Source organism: Astyanax mexicanus, chromosome 23 (genome assembly GCF_023375975.1).
Source record: "Astyanax mexicanus isolate ESR-SI-001 chromosome 23, AstMex3_surface, whole genome shotgun sequence".
Classification (NCBI taxonomy): domain Eukaryota; kingdom Metazoa; phylum Chordata; class Actinopteri; order Characiformes; family Acestrorhamphidae; genus Astyanax; species Astyanax mexicanus.
The window spans coordinates 19,792,934-19,813,489 of record NC_064430.1 but is presented as its reverse complement, the minus strand read 5'-3'; the positions used below and the strand labels follow the sequence as shown (position 1 = coordinate 19,813,489).

General features: G+C 41.0%; 1 protein-coding gene across 2 annotated transcripts; it reads left to right on the top strand.

Annotated features, from left to right (window-relative positions):
* The first annotated feature begins 4,770 nt into the window (after positions 1 to 4,770).
* Positions 4,771 to 18,046, top strand: tmem178a (transmembrane protein 178a). Of its 2 annotated transcripts, none has more exons than XM_007229981.4 (4): positions 4,771 to 5,913; positions 14,816 to 14,929; positions 15,475 to 15,608; positions 16,512 to 18,046. In XM_007229981.4, the coding sequence occupies exons 1-4, from the start codon at positions 5,487 to 5,489 to the stop codon at positions 16,659 to 16,661; spliced, it is 825 nt and encodes a 274-aa protein (XP_007230043.3). In that variant the 5' UTR covers positions 4,771 to 5,486; the 3' UTR covers positions 16,662 to 18,046. The 2 variants fall into 2 exon arrangements, with proteins under 2 accessions (XP_007230043.3, XP_007230042.1); XM_007229980.4 differs by having other exon boundaries at positions 4,778 to 5,913; positions 15,475 to 15,612.
* Positions 18,047 to 20,556: the final 2,510 nt, after the last annotated feature.

The window sequence follows — 20,556 nt, the reverse complement described above, 5'->3', positions numbered from 1 at the left end:
GGTTTAGCGAGAGATGAGTAATTTGGGATGAAATGCTGATAGTAATTTAGCATTCCTAGGAACGAACGAATGCGCTTCTCAGAAGGAGTTACACCATCAGCTTCCATTAAATCTGCCTTGGACATATTTGAGACACTATCTACTTTGCTTGGGTCAGTAGACACACCCCGTTTGTCTATAATGTGCCCAAGGAATTTTACAGACTTTCTTAAAAAGTGGCACTTCTTGGGAGCCAATTTTAGATTATGCCCACGGAGCCTGTTGAACACCATTTCCAAGCGTTCTAGTGCTGTTCTTTCATCAGGAGCGAAAATCAGCAAATCATCGAGGTAACATAACAGACTTAGGAAATTTTGGTCACCAAAAATAGCAGTCATCATGCGCATGAAGCTTCCTGGGCTGTTTGAAAGGCCTTGAGGAAGGCGGCAGTACTGATATAGGCCCATTGGGGTGGTAAAGGCTGAGTATTTTCTGTCATCTTCGTGTAATGGCATATTATAAAAGCCAGAAGTCAAGTCCATTGTACTGAATAAAGAATTTCCGCCAAGTGCAGCCAGACAGTCGGCCTGGTGAGGCAATGGGTGTGCGTCCTTAAGAGTTCTCTTATTCAGCCAACGAAAATCTGTACACAACCGCAATTCCCCGTTTTTCTTCCATACGAGTACCAGAGGTGATGCATACTCGCTGGTGGATTTCTCTATGATTTCTTTCTCCTCCATTTCATTTAAAACCTGTCTCAGTTTTTGGTACTGGCTTGGTGGAACTCTCCGGTAAGGTAGTCTGAATGGTTTTTGATCAGTGAGATGGATCCTATGGACAAATCCTTCTGCTTTTCCACAGTCCAGATGATGGCGTGAAAATATGTCTTCATACTGGACAATTAGGTCAGATAGCTCAGTTCTACACTCCTCTGATACATCACATAGACTTAGGTCCACTTTGTCAAGACCAAGAGATGCTAGCTTCTCTTCAGAGGATACTCTACCCTTCGCTTGATTAGGTGCTGCATGGCTGGGTGGAATGCTCTGAGGGCAGCTTGTCAGTTCAAAATCTTCTACTGCGACACAGGGGAAGACATCTGCAAGCTTTGCGTTGCGTCTCAGTAAAACAGGTTTGTCAGAAATGTTCATGATCCTCAAAGGAACCCATCTGTCACCCCACAAAGGAGTTATAACTCTGGCTACCATAATGCCTCTTGGAACTGAATGAGATGACGTGCATTCAGTCATGACTGCACTGCCTGGTGAAACTGAAGTGGTCTTCGGCAACTTTCCCCATACAAGATATTCTTGACCAGGTTCAAGGTAGGTGGCAGAATTACACTTCACCGTACCTATTTTGTCTGGTACGTTTTTACCACTCCAGCGGTTTAAACCGGCCAACATGGACAAGAACTGCTCTGTTTCAGGGTCTGGGCAACGTGGCTTGGAAACGGCTCTCCAATAACTGTCACATTTCTTGGATTCTCTTAAAATGTGTTTTATCACATTGGTTCCCAGAATTAACTCATCGTGCTGCCCTTCTACTACTAAAGTAGGCACAATCATTTTGCAACCATACACTTCCATTTCAACACTAAAGGCTGATTTTGGACTCACACGTCGACCTCCAACGCCTACTAATGTGACATCACATGAAAACCTGTCAAGCTCAGTTACAGCACCTGCGTCAAGTAGAGTGCGCTCAGCGAATTCATTCATCGTGCATGCCATTGAGCCACTATCCAACATCGCACCCAGTGTCACTTTGTTGCTAATTTTCACAGGTGTATAGAATAAACTGTCACTCTGGCCAACAATTTGTGTGTTCTGAAACACAATGTCTACATTTCCATCTGTACAAACAGAGTCAGTAGTTTGTAGAAAATCTTCAACATCTATTTTGTCTGAATGGGAGTTTACATTATGACCTGTACTTTCCCCCACTGAATACAGGTCGCCTAGTTTCCCTGAGGTAGTCTTGAACTTGTTGTAGGTCTATCTGGGCATTGCTGTTTGGAATGACCAGGGGCTAGACAGCTAAAGCAGAGACGATCAGACTTGCAATGGGACAGTGTGGTGTGACTCCCATCTTTACAGACCTTGCATGGGGTAGAGTTTAAGCCAGGACGAAATCTTTGCTGCTGAGCTCGAGAGGCACTATTGCGTTGTTCCACTTTCAACAGAACTTGCTCCAACATATTCATCATGCGTCCAAGTACAATTCCATCTGACTGATGCGCACTTTTTGAAGGAGAAGGTGACTGGATGTGCTGATCATGAGCCTGAAAGCAAGCTGGAACTGGACAGGTATTAGCAGCGTATGGCATGGCAGGAACATAAGAAGGACATGGAGACATAGGCTTAATATCCATGCCAGCCGGAGGAGTGACATATGCTGTTTGATGTGACTCAGCATCAATAACTGAAACAGGGTGACTCTTAAAGTAGCTGTGGCTGTTAGGTTTAACCGAAGCCCTCAATTCTCTCTGATATTCATCAATTCTTGCTTGAATATCCCTTGATGTCCAGTCACCAATTGGTTTACATTTAAAAACACATGAAAGTTCTGGATCAGAGCAGTGTTTGACAAACATGCGAGCTACTTCTCCACTAATATTTTCCATTTTCCGTCCTTGCCGTCGTAGTCCTTCATCTGCTGTGTCTGCAGCTTTATTAAGCCTGATCCAGTAATCAACAGGGCTTTCCTGAGGCTTGGGCAACGTGGTATAGAAGTCTTCAAGAGGGAGACATGAGGAGGACTCACTAAAGTAGCGTATGACAATGTCATAGATGAGCTCTGGATTCTGTGTCACGTCTAGTGATTCGTTGCTCCTTAGAGCGATCTTCACTACATCTCTGGCTTTGCCCATTAGTCTGCTTAAGATCTCTTCCGCTTGATCAGTCAATGCACAGTTTTGTTTTTTTAGACATGTCTTAGTCATGTCGACCCACTCTTGTACTGAGAATTTGTCAGAACTGTCACCTCTGAACACTTTAGGCTCGTGTTCAGTTTTAACATGTACAGTTACTTGTGGTGTGTCTTGTCTGCTTGAGCATGATACTGTATTATCCATTGTTTTTTTCTTGTCAGCATCTTTGTCAAAAAGCCCTGCTGTCATTAGCCTAGTTGCTATTGAGTCACCTATTTGTATGCCTAACTGACCTACAATATCGGCTAAGTGCTCAAGACTAGCACTGTCACACACAGGAGTTGAAGTGTGTGGACTGTCTCTCAAGTACTGCCCCATAGGAGACCAACTTGGGCTATGGCTAAATCCTCTGCCTCTGCCCAAATTAGGTCTTGAATACTCATTTGTTTCACTTTTACTCATTTTCTGAGCCATTTTTTTTTTCTACGCTGAACAAATTATGTAGTGACAAAACAAATCAAATTATTAACATAATACAATAACAATCAGCTTCTCATTAAATAAAAAAAAAAATTAACTGGCACTAAATTATTTCTGACCACCGTTAATGATGCTTGGCAGCTCCCTCGGCGATCTGCGTTGAGCTGATCCTGATGATCCAAATGAAAAGGTCACGGCACCAATGTGGCGGCTCTCCTGCTGCCCTATAGCACTTGTTAGACCCTTTGGTGGGAAGTTAGAAAGACGCGGGGAGGCAGGCTGTCTCTTTCTCTCCTCTGGTCTTTATTACTCTGCACATACAAACAAACAAATAATCCCAGCCGATTATTTAGTGACTGCAACTGCATGTATATCTCCTGCGCTGCTTGCAAGCTCCTCTGGAGCCCTTTACATACACAAACAGTATGAAAAAGAACTGAATACACATATAGCTGCACAAAAAATTAAGAAAATAAAATAAGAAAAGAAAATAAAATAAGCAGCTTAATCTGTTACATGTGATCGTATAGTTTTTTTTTTCTCTTTATATATATATATATATATATATATATATATATATATATATATATATAACAGAACAGAACATTTACACTAATTAAATGAACAGAATCACAACATACCTGCACATACAAACAAACAAATAATCCCAGCCGATTATTTAGTGACTGCAACTGCATGTATATCTATAAAATACGAAACAAAGGAAAACACAGCACATGAGCATACATTTTCAGGCACATGTAGTGCTTTGGCGCCAAAACGGCTGTAACTCAGAACTGAAAACCCAACTGGGGCAGAAATAAGTAAATATAAGGCAAAATATGCTTCAATACTCAATACAAATGTATAGAAGTGTTACCAGAACTGACATAAAACCTAATTTTGCCGGTAATTTGTCTTAAAAATATTTATATCTGCTTAAAACAGCACTTTTTACGGAGCTTCTCAGCTCTGCTTACCTCCTGCGCTGCTTGCAAGCTCCTCTGGAGCTACGGGGGGCGCAGGGGGATAATTAATAAAAAAAAAAACATGCAGTTGCCTTGCTGGTGCAGGGATTTGTCGTTCAAAATAAAAGCACAGAAAAATAACCACCTTTTTACTGTTAAAACACATTAACCAGCCTCCAACAGGAGTAAAAAAAAATATAACAAGAATCCCTTTTGTTTACTAAAGGTTAATATAATAATAATTTTGTGAGAATTCATATAATTTTATGCAGTTCTTTTTAACTCTGTTACATAAGTATGGTTAAAAAAACACTTATCAGAAAAAATGACACACTAATCAATACTAAACTGATATGAGTGTGGATGCATGTTTTGCTTGTGTTTTTGGTGCTCCATCCTCTATTGGCTGTTTAGACACACTGGGTGGAGCTTGTGTTCTGATGTTATTTTTTTGCTTTCATTTGTGCACGAGGACACCGGTCTCTTTACCATCATCATCTTCATCAGTAGGGTTAGTCGCGTTCTCTGAGTGAGTGTGTGTGTGTATGTGTGTGCGCCTCGCGCCTGCTGGACCCGCCCCATCCTCCTCACCGCTATTGTTGGCTCTGCTCAGGAACCTTCACACACACTCACTCACACACACACACTCACACCGAGCTGTCTGCACAGGGAGAGGGGTCTGAGCGCACGAGCAAGCTTAACACTGGATCTTATTCATTTTCCACATTTTCCTCATCATCACTTTCATCACCATCTTCTTCTCCATCATCATCTTCATCATCATCAAGACGTTCACCATCATCATCAGTGGGTTCACCTTCTTCTCGGACACAGAGGACACACTGCTAAGGAGGGGTGTGGGGGGGCTGTGTGTGCACGTGAGGGGGGTGGGCAGGGAGAGAGAGAAAGGTGAGAGAGCTCGCGAGGAGATCAGAGGAGGAGAGGAGAGGTGTTCGCGCTCAGGTTGGGTGTAGCAGAATGGCTGTAGCTCTATAGAAAGAAGAGTGTGTATGCATGTGTGTGTGTATGTATGTATGTGCAAGGTAGATAATGTGAGTGTGTAAGTGTGAGTGATGGACGCTCGCTCTCTCGCGCGTCTCCGCCCTGTGCGCGTGTGTGAAGCAGAGAGAGAGAGAGAAACAGGGCGGTAGAGAGACACTGCGTTAGACCGACAGAGCGGCGGAGTGATGGAGCGGTGCGTTCCCGCGCTCTCGGTGTGTGTGAGCGCGCTCTCGCTGCTCCTCCTCCTCCTTGCGCTCTGCTCGGACCACTGGTACGAGACGGACACGCGCAACCACAAGCGGAACTGTGACCGGAAGGGCTCGGACTCCAACGACCAGAAGAACCGCGACATGCCCATCTACCACCTGCCCCTGGTGGAGGGAGGGACGGCGGGGGCAGTGGTGGGGAGCACGCGGCGCGGGGGGGCGCTCGCGAGGCCCATCCACGTGGGTAGCACTGAGGAGGAGCTGCTGGAGAACTGGCGCGCGATCGCAGGATTGGGAATACTGGAGACGGAGTGTGGGAGACCGCTGTTCCCCACCCACTCAGGCCTGTGGAGGAAGTGCTACTTCCGGGGGCGGGACCAAGACATAGACACCCTAATTAACAAAGGTGAGGGGGCGGGGATATGCAAATGACTGGGTAGGTAGGGAAGTATGGGAGGGGTTATGCTAATGACCGGAAGAAAGGTAGATACAAGGGTGCTAATTACTGAAGATAACAGGTGAGGCTGCTAATTACTGCTAATTGCTAATTTAGGGGTGCGGCTATGCAAATATTAAAAAGCAAAGGTGGGATTAGATATTATAATTAATAAAGATAAGTGGGGCTATGCTAATTACTGAAAGATAAGAGTTGGGGATTTTATGCTTATGACCAGAAGAAAGTTGGATGAGGTTAGAATAGAGCCATGCTAATTATTAAAAGGAATGTGTTAAGGATTTTATGCTAATGATCAGAAGAAAGGTGGATGAGGTTAGAATAGAGCCATGCTAATTACTGAAAGAAAAGAGTTGGGGATTTTATGCTAATGACCAAAAGAAAGGTAGATACGGGTGTGCTAATTAATAAAGATAATTGGTGAGGTCTGCTAAATAGTGCTAACTGCTTAATGCACGGTTATATTATAATTAATTATATTACAATTAATAAAGACAACTAGTGGAGCCATGCTAATTACTGAAAGGAAAAAGTTGATGGGGTTAATGCTAATGACCAGAATAAAAGTGGATGGAGGTGTGCTTATTAATAAAATTAACAGGTGGGGTCCATGCTACTGAATGTAGGGGTGGGGTTATGCAAATAATAGAAAGAAAAGGTTGGTGTAGATATGCTAATTAATAAAGATAACAGGTGATGCCATGCTAATTACTAAAAGGAAAAATGGATGGAGATTTAAATAAAAAGGATAACATTTGGAGACAGGCTATTTACTACTAATTACTGAATGTAGGGGTGGATGTAATGCAAATGATACAAAGATAAAGTAGGTGAAGATATTCCAATGGAAACCTTGTGTGGAACCCATCCTCCTCTTGCTGTCACCAGATAGCACAGCAGATACAAATAGTAAAACAACAAATATCAGGATAACAAGAATAACTGAGCTGAGAGTAAGATAGCTGTGGCTAAGGGGTATTATGAGAATGTGAGTTATTGTTTGTAGGTGCTGGTGGCATAAATCTCATTAAGTAATCAGTCTCATAAAATTACTTGCACCTTACAAATATTGTAGTTTTAATTAATATTAAAAATACAATTGTTTTTATAAAGTTATTAATTAAATTAATTAAAATTCTAACATTGCTGACTCGGATTCTGAAGGTTTTAAATGGAATTATTTTATATGGTTATTGGCAGCAACCAGCATTCATGAAATCAACACAGGCAACTTATTACATGTACATGTAAAAGGGAGAAAACAAAAAGGAAGGAAAAACAAGGGCTTTATGAGGATTGTATCTAAAGCCCTATTTGGACAGTATTTGTTTCTCAGGGGGATGTCTGTGAAAAATATTTCACACTTTTACTCAGTGATAAAACTCTTGCATCTGGACAGCAATTAAAAAAACAGAAGGACCAGTGAATTTTTAGGCTTTCTCAGTCACATGACATGAATCTCAGTGGAAAAGTGTGCCTAATGTTTAATTGTGGTGGCAATGGACAAATAGCTAATTCTTTAAACGTGAGGTGACAAAACTCAGAGATGTGACACCAGACGGGATTTAAAATACTGTAGGACCACAGAATTTAGCGAAAAACAGTAGGTAATTCAATCTGTATTTTTGTATTTTTGAGAAAACATCTGAGAAAACACATACATGGTCATTCCAGATGGGAATAAAATCACAGAGAACCCCCCATAACAGAGAAAATTACCAGAGGACCCCCTGAAAAACTTATCCCATTCGGGTAGGGCTTCACAAGGAACAAAGATGTTTTACTGTAGGGAGTTGAGGTTAGGGGTGTACATAGTTTCCTTAGGGCAGTGCATGGTGAGGGAGTGCAATGCAACTGAAGCGTTTGCAGTGTTACTGTTTGGCATTGTGTTAAGAGGTGTTGTTGAGCAGTGTATTTGTCAAGATGTGTTAGTGGAGGGTAAAGGTGTGAAATGTGTTACTGTAGGGCTTTGTTACTGTAGTGCTGTTTAATGGTGTTGGAAGTGTGTTAGTATACAAATAGTAAAACAACAAATATCAGGATAACAAGAATAACTGAGCTGAGAGTAAGATAGCTGTGTGTTCACAGGATGAGCTGTGTTACTGTTTGGCTGTGTGATTGAGGGTGAGGGTGAGCAGTGTTACTGTTGGGCTGAGTGATGTGAGGGTGAGTAGTGTTACTGTGTGATGGCAGTGTGGTACTGTAGGGCTGTATGACTGTGTTGGTAGTGTGTTACTGTAGGGCTGTGTGAGTGGAGCTGGAGTAATGTTACTCTTGGGCTGTGTGAGTGGAGGGTGAGGTTGAGTAATGTTGCTGTTGGAGTTTGTGAGTGTAGGGTGAGCAGTGTTACTGTTGGGCTGTGTTAGTGGAGGGTGAGGGCTGAGTGATGGTATTGGCATGGTGTTACTGTAGGGCTGTGTTAGTGGAGGGTGAGGGCTGAGTGATGGTATTGGCATGGTGTTACTGTAGGGCTGTGTGATGGTTTTGGCAGTGTGTTACTGTAGGGCTGTGTGATGGCATTGGCAGTGTGGTACTGTAGGGCTGTATGACTGTGTTGGCATAGTGTTTTTTTTAGGGCTGTGTGATGGTATTGGCAGTGTGTTTTTGTAGGGCTGTGTGAGTGGAGGTGAAGAAGTGTTACTCTTGGGCTGTGTGAGTGGAGGGTGAGTAGTGTTACTCTTGGGCTGTGTGAGTGGAGGGTGAGTAGTGTTACTGTTGGAGTGTTTGAGTGGAGGGTGAGTAGTGTTACTGTTGGGCTGTGTGAATAGAGGGTGTGTGGTGTTGCTGTTGGGCTGTGTGAGTGGAGGGTGAGTAGTGTTACTGTTGGGCTGTGTGAGTGAGGGGGGGAGTAGTGATACTGTTGGGCTGTGTGAGTGGAGGGTGAGGGTGAGTAGTGTTACTGTTGGTCTGTGTAGTGGTATTGGCATGGTGTTACTGTAGGGCTGTGTGATGGTACTGGCAGTGTGTTACTGTAGGGCTGTGTGATGGTATTGGCAGTGTGTTACTGTAGGGCTGTATGATGGTATTGGCAGTGTGGTACCATAGGGCTGTCTGTGAGATGGTATTGGCAGTGTGGTACTATAGGGCTGTGTGGTGGCATAGGCATGGTGTTACTGTAGGGCTGTGTGATGGCATTGGTAGTGTGGTACTATATTCAATTTTTTGTTTTCAATTTATTTTATTTATATAGTGCTTTTTACAACAAAAGTATATAGAGAAAAACAGGTCTCTTATGAGCAGCGCCACAGATATGCAAATTTTTATGGTGACACAGTGGCAAGGAAAAATTCTTTTTAAGAGGAAGAAACCTTGGAAGGAACCAAGACTAAGTCAGAAGAACCCAGCCTACTCGGGGTGACCCGCTCAGTACAAACAAATAACAAACAAATTACAGAACACTATTGGGCTTTGTGGTGGCATTGGCAGAGTGTTACTTTTGGCTGTGTGAGTGGAGAGTGAGGGTGAGCAGGGTACTTTAGGGCTGTCTGATGGTATTGGCAGTGTGTTATTGTAGGGCTGTGTGATGATATTGGCAGTGTGGTACTATAGGGCTGTTTGACGGTATTGGCAGTGTATTATTGTAGGGCTGTGTGATGGTATTGGCAGTGTGTTATTGTAGGGCTGTGTGATGATATTGGCAGTGTGGTACTATAGGGCTGTTTGACGGTATTGGCAGTGTGTTATTGTAGGGCTGTGTGATGATATTGGCAGTGTGGTACTATAGGGCTGTTTGACGGTATTGGCAGTGTGTTATTGTAGGGCTGTGTGATGATATTGGCAGTGTGGTACTATAGGGCTGTTTGACAGTATTGGCAGTGTGTTTTTGTAGGGCTGTGTGATGATATTGGCAGTGTGGTACTATAGGGCTGTTTGACAGTATTGGCAGTGTGTTTTTGTAGGGCTGTGTGATGATATTGGCAGTGTGTTATTGTAGGGCTGTGTGATGGTATTGGCAGTGTGGTACTATAGGGCTGTGTGACTGTATTGGCAGTGTGTTATTGTAGGGCTGTGTGACGGTATTGGCAGTGTGTTATTGTAGGGCTGTGTGACGGTATTGGCAGTGTGTTACTGTACTGCTGTGTGATAGTATTGGCAGAGTGTTACTGTAGGACTGTGTGATAGTATTGGCAGTGTGTTTTTGTAGGGCTGTGTGATGGTATTGGCAGTGTGTTTTTATAGGGCTGTGTGACTGTATTGGCAGTGTGTTATTGTAGGGCTGTGTGACGGTATTGGCAGTGTGTTATTGTAGGGCTGTGTGACGGTATTGGCAGTGTGTTACTGTACTGCTGTGTGATAGTATTGGCAGAGTGTTACTGTAGGACTGTGTGATAGTATTGGCAGTGTGTTTTTGTAGGGCTGTGTGATGGTATTGGCAGTGTGTTACTGTACGGCTTTGTGATAGTATTGGCAGAGTGTTACTGTAGGGCTGTGTGATGGTATTGGCAGAGTGTTACTGTAGGGCTGTGTGACGGTATTGGCAGTGTGGTACTGTAGAGCTATGTGATGGGATTGGCATGGTGTTACTGTAGTGATCTGGGACAGTGCAAGGTAGGCAGGAAAGCGTTATTCAGTCGACCAATCATAGTTTCTGTGGTCTGCATTGCCCTAACACATTTTTGGTGAGGTGCACATCTGACTACAATAAAATCACTGTTGAGCAGGGTGAGCAGATGGTAATAGTGTATAGTGTTACTGTAGGGCTGATGACAATGTTGGCAGTGTGAAGTTGGTAGTGTAACCCATGTTTCTATAAAAGTATCAATATTTGACAACAAATATCGATAGAATATAATCAAAACAATACAGTATATCACAAAATCGATATATTGTCACACCCCTAGTTCATTGTTACTGTAGGGCTGGTTGACAGTTTTGATAGTGCTGCTACAGTGCTGTATGATGGTGCTGGCATTGTTACTATAGGGCTGCATAACTGGTGCTGCAGTAGGAGTGTTAGAGTGTTTATGTTCTCGGTTTTCAGCACGTAACACTCTGCAGCTCCTCTTCCTCCTTTGCTCCTGCTCTGCTTTGAAGCTGCAGATGAAAAGATGAGTGTGTGAAGGTGAAGCAGGTGAGGGAATTGGATCTGATTGGCGGTCGATGGAGATTAGGGGGTGACAGCTGTGTAGGGGATGAGAGCTGACCGCTGAGAGTCGTCCGACCTTCAGATTTCACCTTTAAGTGCTGGGTCTGAGCAATCTCCTGCTCTCAGATCAGATCAGAGAACCATTCAGTGAGCAGAAGTCTGATGGTCACCTCAACACCTTAAAACAGGTATTTTATAAAAACTACCTTTGCTCGATTATATCAGGGAGTATATGGTACTGGGACAACAGGGGTGGAACAATATATCGATAGTGCGATATATCGTATACATAGTGCCAAATATTGATATTTGCAATTGCAAAAGCAATGTTACCATGGCAGTGTATGTTAATATATGGTAACATACATGATCAGCTTCAGGTTTGTGAGCTGAATGGGTCTTAACTCTGCATTTTCTGCTATTGTCACTCTCTGGGCCATGACGAGGCGTTTGCTTCTGACGCTGAAGGACAAGTAGACAGTGTTTGCCAGCTGGCCACGCCTTCTTTCATGCAGGATGTGTTTGTGTGCCCACCCCACTGCTATGTGTGTGTGTGAGAGTTTGGAGCAAAGCTGCAGAGCTTTATGGCAGCCAAATCTGAGCCCAGGAAGAAACAACAGCAGAAGGTCTGCCAGCGGGGGGCAGCTGTGAGGCCTGCAGGAAAGAGTATCAGGAACACCACTGACACAAAACAACAACAAACACACAAAAAAACAATACAGATACAATATGAGAACAATAACAACCAAACAGATAAAACACAACAATAGCAATTATACAGTTTCAACATAACAACAATACAGATTTAATATGAGAACAACAATACAGATACAACAAAACAGTAACAACTGTACAGAGACAACAAAACAATACAGATAAAACAAGACAACAATAACAAAACAGATACAACAAATCAGTACATATACAACATCACAACAATAATAGATACAGATACAAAAAACAATAATACAGACAACAATAACAACAAAACATACAAAAACACTCAGCAATTCAGATGCAACAACAATAGTATTGATACATCACAGGAGTAAAGATACATCACAACAGCAAAGATACACCACAATGCAGAAAACAAAACAACAATAAAAACAGATACATCACAACAGTACAACAATCGTATAGAACTTTAGAACATCAAAAGAACAACAATAATGCAAATATATCATCATAACAACAAAACAATAATGCAGATTTAAAGAAGGAATTAAACGTATTAGAGAGAGATATGTGGGTATTTTTTATATTTGTTGAAATTCATTTAATTTTGTGTGTGTGTTTTTGGAGTTCTATATAAATGTGACGGATTCAGATGGTCTAAATTGGTCTTTGATGGTCAAGGCAGTTAAAATAGCTATTTTTTTCCAGGAACTAGCTGGTTATTTAACTCTTGACAAGCATAGTTTAGGTTGCATTTGATTATGGTCATGCTGGTTGACAAATGTGGTCCTCATGCTCATGCTAGTCGGAACTGCTTGGTTGTGCCGGTCAAACAGCTTAGTTACACATTGCTTAGGTTTGTTGATCATTCGTATAGAACAATAAACTGTTTGAGGCATGGAGTTCACTTAAGGATCTCTCGTTTAGTTTAAGGGTTTGGAATTTATCCACATCAAAAAGTCTTACATTCTGAAATTCTCTGCGTGCCAGAAAGGGTTAAACCATCACAAAGAAAAGAACATACCCAACACTTTACAAGAGCATTTAACATATCTACAAGTCAGATAGCATAGCTACTAGTCAACTAACATAACCACTAGTCATTTAGGATATCTTCTAGTCAGTTAGCATAGCCAATAGTCAGCTAACATGGCCATTAGTCAGCTAACATAGCTACTAGTCATTTTGCATAGCTACTAGTCAGCTAACATAGCCACTAATCAGCATAGCCACTAGTTAGCAAACATAGCCACTAGTTAGGTAGTATAACCACCAGTCAATTAGCATAGCCATTAGTCAGCTAACATAGTCACTAATCAGTTAGCATAGCCACTAGTCAGCTAACATAGCCAATATTTAGGTAATATAGCCACTAGTCATTTAGCATAACCACTAGTCAGCTAACATGTCTACTAGTCATTTAGCATAGCTACTAGTCAGTTAGCATAGCCACTAGTCATTTAGGATATCTTCTAGTCAGCTAACATGGCCATTAGTCAGCTAACACGGCTACTAGTCATTTAGCATAACCACTAGTCAGCTAACATAGCCACTAATCAGCATAGCCACTAGTTAGGTAATATAACCACTAGTCAATTAGCATAGCCACTAGTTAGCTAACATAGTCACTAATCAGTTAGCATAGCCACTAGTCAGCTAACATAGCCACTAATCAGCATAGCCACTAGTTAGGTAATATAACCACTAGTCAATTAGCATAGCCACTAGTTAGCTAACATAGTCACTAATCAGTTAGCATAGCCACTAGTTAGCTAACATAGCCAATAGTTAGGTAATATAGCCACTAGTCATTTAGCGCAGCTACTAGTCAGCTAACATAGCTTTTAGTCAACTAATAAACTAGTAGCAACTAGTAAAACAATAAATCAACTAGTCACCCATTATAGTTTTCTAATCAGATAATTAAGCCACCAGTGATGTAATATGACCTTCAGTCAGGTACTTATAACCACCAGACAGTTAACAGCCACTGGTCACTTAATATAGTCCTCTGCTATGTAACTATCAGTTAGCGAATATATCCACCAGTCAGAAAGCGTATATGCCAGTCCGGATAGTCTAGTCTAGTCTGTTAATAGCCACTATTAGTACCTAGTATAGTCTTCTTTCTGACTAATGTAACCATCAATCTGCTAAAATCCAACAGTCAAGTAATATATTTATTAGTGAATTAATATAATGTAGTAGTTTTATGATAGTAGCTTACAGATTAGACAGTGTGCAGTAGTTAGGGGGCAACTGTTATGGTGCAGCAGTTATATTAGAGAAGTTATAGTGCAGCAGTTATATTAGAGAAGTTATGGTGCAGCAGTTATATTAGAGACGTTACGGTGCAGCAGTTATGTTAGAGTAGTTATGGTGCAGCAGTTATGTTAAAGTAGTTATGGTGCAGCAGTTATATTAGAGTAGGTAAAGACCAGCAGTTAGTAGGGTAGTAGTTATGGAGCAGTAGTTAAATTACAATAGTTAGGGGGCCAGCATTTAGTAGGGTAGTAGCTATGGGGCAGCAGTTGTATTAAAATGGTTAGTGGGCATCAGTTAGTGTGTAGCAGTTAGGGAGCACCAGTTAGTGTGCAGTAGTTAGGGAGCACCGGTTAGTGTGCAGTAGTTAGGGAGCACCGGTTAGTGTGCAGTAGTTGGGGAGCACCAGTTAGTGTGCAGTAGTTAGGGAGCACCAGTTAGTGTGCAGTAGTTAGGGAGCACCAGTTAGTGTGCAGTAGTTAGGGAGCACCGGTTAGTGTGCAGTAGTTAGGCGTGCAGCAATTACTGTGCAGTAGTTAGGCGTGCAGCAGTGAGTAGAGTAGAAGTTATGGGGCAGCAGTTATATTACAATAGTTAGGGGGCATCAGTTAGTGTGCAGTAGTTAGGGGGGATCAGTTGGGGAGTGAGACAAGGAATGAAACTAGTCAGGAAATAATAATTAGTGGTTATGTAATGTCTAGTGTGTGTGTGTGTGTATGTGTGTGTGTGAAAGAGCGTGTGAGAGAGAGAAGTATCAGCAGTATCAGCAGTTTTGTCTCTGCAGTGCTGCTGTGTTTCCAGCTGCTGACCACTCTGATCTAACCGCAGGTATTGCCGACCGCTGCACTTCTGTCAAATACCATTTCTCTCAGCCCATCCGGCTCCGGAACATTCCACTCAACCTAACCCGGACCATCCAGCAGGATGAGTGGCACCTTTTACGTAAGCATGCTTCTTCTATACACACCTGCAGGAATTAAAGCAATACTTTCCCTTAACTCCTGTCAAGTTTTCTTCAGTGTTAGCAATGGAGCAGCTTTGTTAGCTCTTTAGCTAACAAATACTGGAGGATTATACCTTACTAGCACTCAATCAGTATTAATGACTAAATACATATCAGTTTATTAAAATAAGCTCTACTCTGATTGGCTAAACAGCTGTAGGCTGATAGGGTGTTTCCATGACATGGGCCCTTTAATAACTAGGTTGTGTGTGTATATGTGTGTTAAATCTGAACTGCAGCTGATCAAAGAGTAACACACACAAACACCGCTGCAGCAGCTCGTGCTGTGTGCATGTGTTATGGGTTGATGTTTTGTGCCGTATGTCTTTGTTCCGCCTTCAGCGCTAATTATGCAGCTCCATCAGCAGTGCTGGAAATAGTGTGTTAGCACTGCGCTCTGGTGAGAGTTGTAGGCCGTGTGGGTGGTAGTCATGGAGACGGTGTGTATATCTGTGTGTATGTGTGTGTGTGTGTGTGTGTTTAGATCTGCGGCGGATCACGGCTGGGTTCCTGGGCATGGCGGCGGCGGTGCTGCTGTGTGGATCCATCGTGGCTGCAGTCGGATTTTTCTGGGAGGAAAGTCTGACCCAACATGTGTCCGGCCTGCTCTTCCTAATGGCAGGTACACCATCCCTGTATACATCTATATCTCTCTTCCATGCACTCTATCTCTCTCTAAAAGTAAAGTTACGGTGTTTATGATTATATGGTGATGGTATTGAATTTATGTAAATAAGGTAATGGTAATGAGGTTATGATAAGAGCTTATGTAATGAGGTGATGATAATGAGGGGATGGTAATGAGAAGAAGGGAATGAAGTAAAGATGTTGTGTAATAAGCCAATGTTTTTAAGCCTATGATAATGAGTTTTTGATAATGTGGTGGTGGTATTGAGATGGTGGTATTTGGATCATAATAATTAAGGTGATGGTACTGAGGTTACGATAGTGAAGTGATGATAGTGATATGTTGAACTTGATGTGACGATAATGATGTGATCAGGCGACAGTAATGAGAGGAAGGTAAAGAAATAATGATATGATAGGCTGTAATTCGGTGACTTTAAAAAATACTAAGACATGGTGATGGTAATGAGTTTATGATAATAAGGTGATGGAAATAAAGTGACAATGATGTGATGATAAAGGTGATGTTTCTAAGGCTGTGAAAATGAGTTTATGATAATGAGTAATGAGGTGATGGTAATTAATTTGATGAGTTTTATGTAATGAGCTAATAATAATGAAGTGATGGTAACGAGAAGAAGGTCACAAAGTAATAACATGATATGATGAACTGATGTTAATAAGGCAATGCTAATATATTTATAATAATGAGTTGATAATAATGAGATGAAAATAAGGTAATGGTAATGAGTTTCTGCTAATGAAGTGTTGTATTGAGATAATGATAATAAAGCTATGGCAATAAGCTTATAATGATAAGATGAATGTTATATGAGAATAATTTTATGATAATAAAGTGATGATAATGAGGTGGTGGTAATGTGTATGTTTCAGGTATTTTCTGCACTATTTCTCTCTGTACGTATGCGGCGAGTATATCGTATGACCTGGCCCGAAACCCTCCGTTTATTTATGGGCTTCCAGAGGACGTGGATCACGGGTATGGCTGGTCCATCTACAGTGCTTGGGTCAGTCTGGGCCTGACAGTGGCATCCGGCTGCTTCTGCACCACCTACCCCTTCCTGAGCCGCAGCAAATCCCTTCGCTCCAAAACTGCACGCGAGTCTGCCGTGTGAGTCACAGCGCCCCCGCAGGACCGGAGGAGCCACAGTTTTGGTCAGAGCTGTGCCGGACACTTCACTGGACTTCAGTCCCCACTGTACTCTCAAACACCCCTGTGTGAAGGCGTGCGAGTTTGCCACCTAGTGTTCAGAAGGGGTTCAGCCAACTCCTCATAGACACACACACACAGATAAAAACACAAAGACACAGACACAGAGTAGGTGTGAATATGGGTTGTGAGATGGGACAGTTCTGTAGTTTGTCGTTTGTGGGTCATTTGTCGTGATTCTGTGATTTGAGATTTTTCTCTCTCTCTCACACACAAACACACACACACACATACATACACACACCAACCAAAACAAAAAGTTGGACTTTACTGTGCTGAACTCCTCACTGATTTCTGTGGTCAGATGGAACTGAACTTTCTGACCCAGTGTTCTGTAAATGTGATGCTTTATTTCAGAACAAATATGAGATTATTATAATGAGATTATGATGAAGTGTAGCAAGGTGATGAATAATGTGTTCATAATGAGATTCTAATAAGAAAATATATTAAGATTTGCTATTAAGAGGATGACGTTATGGCAATGATGGGATAGTAATTTAGAATGAGGTGATTTTTAATGAGTTCACGATAATGAGATGTAATGAGAAGATGGAAATGAGTTTATAATGATGAGCTAATGTATTGAGTTTGTGATAACGTGATGGAATTTAGGTAACAATGTGAGATGATGAAAATGAGCTTACAATAATGATTTAATAAGGTAATGGTAATGTTGATGATAATGAAGTGACACAACAAGAATATGGTAATGATGTTATATTGATAACTAGGAGATGGTCATGAGTTTATGATAATCGTATGATCATAATGAGGAGATGGTATAGGTATATTGATAATAATGTAATGGTATTGAGGAGATGATTAGAAGAAGATAATGAAGTGATAAAAAGGCAATGATAACGAGGTGATGGTAATGTGAAGATAATGAAGCGATGATGGTCAGTTATTACTCTTTTGTTTTGCACAGAATAAACACATACAGAGTTAATAATGTTACAGTATTAATGTACACGTTAACGCCACGTAGACGATCTGCAGTGTTGATATTAATCTGATTTTGAGGAATTCTAAATGAACACCGCTTCACTCGGCCACACTTTCACTCCTGTGGAACTTTCACTTCTCTGGAGTTCTGCACAGAACCCAGCGAGACGTTCTGAAGTGTTATCCGACTGCGGGCTTGAGTTCCTATGCTGTTCCTGACAGTGTAAATAAAGTTCAGTATGAGAACGGATCTGTGTGTTCATTAAACAGTGTTCCTTATTCTCTTCTGTACAAACAAGAACCTTTAATAAGTTTATATGGTTGTGTTTCCAGTCACTGACCGACTCCTTAGCTTCTCTGTGTATCAGTGGAGGAGGAGGACAGTGTGAGATCAGATCCTCATCAGTCTGAGATACAGGTTTGTAAAAGGCCTCAGTTCTGAGTTGAAGCAAGAATGATTATCAAAGTGTTTATCTAAACCCATGTTTAATGGGTAAGGATAACCTGCCTGAACTTCCTGTAATTTATTCAAAATCTGAGCTGTTTACACCCACATACAGCCATTTTACTACCATTGTCTAAAAGGATTTCTCTGAATGTATTCTTTCACAGAATTTATTTATGAGAGAATTGAAGACGATGGTGATGATATGGACCCAGGACACCAGTTCACAAAGTATTGGAGATTTATATAGAACATGTTATTTAATTATGACATATATATATATATATATATATATATATATATATATATATATATATATATATATATATATATATATATATATATATACTATTTAATAATAATATTGTATTATTATTGTTATTTTTATTATTACTAAGTGTTATTTTAAGGTGTGATTTAGCTGAGGTATTAGATGAGACAACAACAGGGGCGGACCGAGATTACCTTCACTAGCTGGTCTCGTTGCATTTGTTTTGATCCGCACACAATTGTTTTTACACATGATCAAACGAATAATGTCTTAAATGCTCTCAACGCAGCTCCTAGTCGTGCCCTCAGGCTAAATAAAAACTTTTTTAGAATTTCCTCTACTCCTAAACTTTATTTAAATAACATGGGAATTCACCAGGGCTACATAATATTTAATGTTAAATGTATTGTGGGGGTCCAAACTAATAATTATAAAATGTGAAGGGGACACGCCCCCTCGGATTTATTGTTTTTATTTTTTTAATATTAGAGTGTGATTTTAGTGGATGTATGAGGTGGGGCAGTAGAGGGCGCCACAGTCCCACTCCTATAACTCTTTAGCATGAAGCTCATAGAGGCTTTCAGAGTCGCGGTCACCTCCTACCTCCCGCTAGAGGGAGCCAAAGAGTGAGCCCTGAATAAATGGTGAATAGAGGTTAACAAAATATTGTCTAACTAATTGATGTTCCTTTAATTTTAGAAAGTATAATGAAGTATTTCGCTAAACAATAAAGAATAAATATCTGTGTATTTGTTTTTCAGTATTAAAACTACTAAGCATATTTAATTCATGATTTTGTTCCTATTCCTATTCATTTTAAACTCAGGAGCGCCCTTTAGTGTCTGACAAAACCGGTAGAAAAAGGCCCTTTTAACATATATGTTCTCTGTATCAGAGGTGAAAGAAGCTAACAGCTAAAAACGGCTAAAAGTGTGTAAGTATGTGTCCAAGATATTATTTTCATTTTAGAAAATAGAATGATATATTTTACCAGAAAAGCAAAGACAACTTACCTGTATATTTCAGTTATACACATATACATTCAGACACTCTATCATTATAAACATGTGCCCATTCTGGTTGCTTAAACATAAACAAGTGAATAACTAAACTGTGTTTAAACTTCATAAACACCCGATCTGAGCTCTGAATTAAAGTTAGTGAAGCTCTGAGCTGATCATGGAGTAACCTCTCTGACTGTTACATTTACGCTGTTTAGAAACATAATCCTCACATTAATTAAATACATGGAGAAACAGCGTTTAGCGTATCATAATGTCGCCAGATTGAGTGCTAACCTTGCAGAGATAGAGCTAGTCCTGCGGATGGAAATGTTTGTTTGGCTGTCTGTTGCTTAGTAGCGAGACTCGCAATGCATTTTCGAAAACATTTAGCTCATGTAACATGCAGCGATGTGTACTATAAATCATGGTGCACTGTGGGATTTTAGCACATTTAAAAGAGTTATAACTGTAGCTGAGATGCTTTACAATATGTCTGTAATGTCGAAACATTTGACATTGTTATGTTTTACGTTTAAGCATTTTTTAGTATGAAAGTGCTAAAATAGTAATGTAAGGGCAAAAACGCCATTAAGTACAAAAGCTTAGGCAGCGCTACAGGAGCCTGTCGTGCACTACCCCCAACTCTCCCTCCCCCCAACACACACACACCAATAAAGTATACATAACCCAATTTTTGACCTAAGTAAGATAATAAAGTATTCATTTTGGACTCACTTGGGATTACCCTCTAGTGTCTAGTGCTAAACTCTGAGGAATTTCTTAAGGTTTTCTGAGGTTTCCTAAAACTTTATTACAGATGACGACTTCTGACCACTGGCAGCACGGTTGGGCCCTCGCACCTGTTAAATTAGAAAACCTGCCCCAACTCCCGTTCCCAATAGATTAGACTGGTTACAAACACCTTTCAGAAGGATACAGTTTATCATAACGCTTAAACTGACAATACAAACCAAAAAAGACAGATTACACAGATCAAATTTCAGTTTCATATGTTTTGTAATATGATTTATGATTTCCTG

What these genes read in the sequence shown, in the direction of transcription:
- tmem178a (XM_007229980.4), top strand. Translation starts at nt 5,487, where the DNA reads ATGGAGCGGTGCGTTCCCGCGCTCTCGGTGTGTGTGAGCGCGCTCTCG. An exon ending in AGACACCCTAATTAACAAAG is followed by an intron (nt 5,914 to 14,815) that starts GTGAGGGGGCGG and finishes ATCTAACCGCAG; the next exon opens with GTATTGCCGACCGCTGCACT. An exon ending in GGATGAGTGGCACCTTTTAC is followed by an intron (nt 14,930 to 15,474) that starts GTAAGCATGCTT and finishes GTGTGTGTTTAG; the next exon opens with ATCTGCGGCGGATCACGGCT.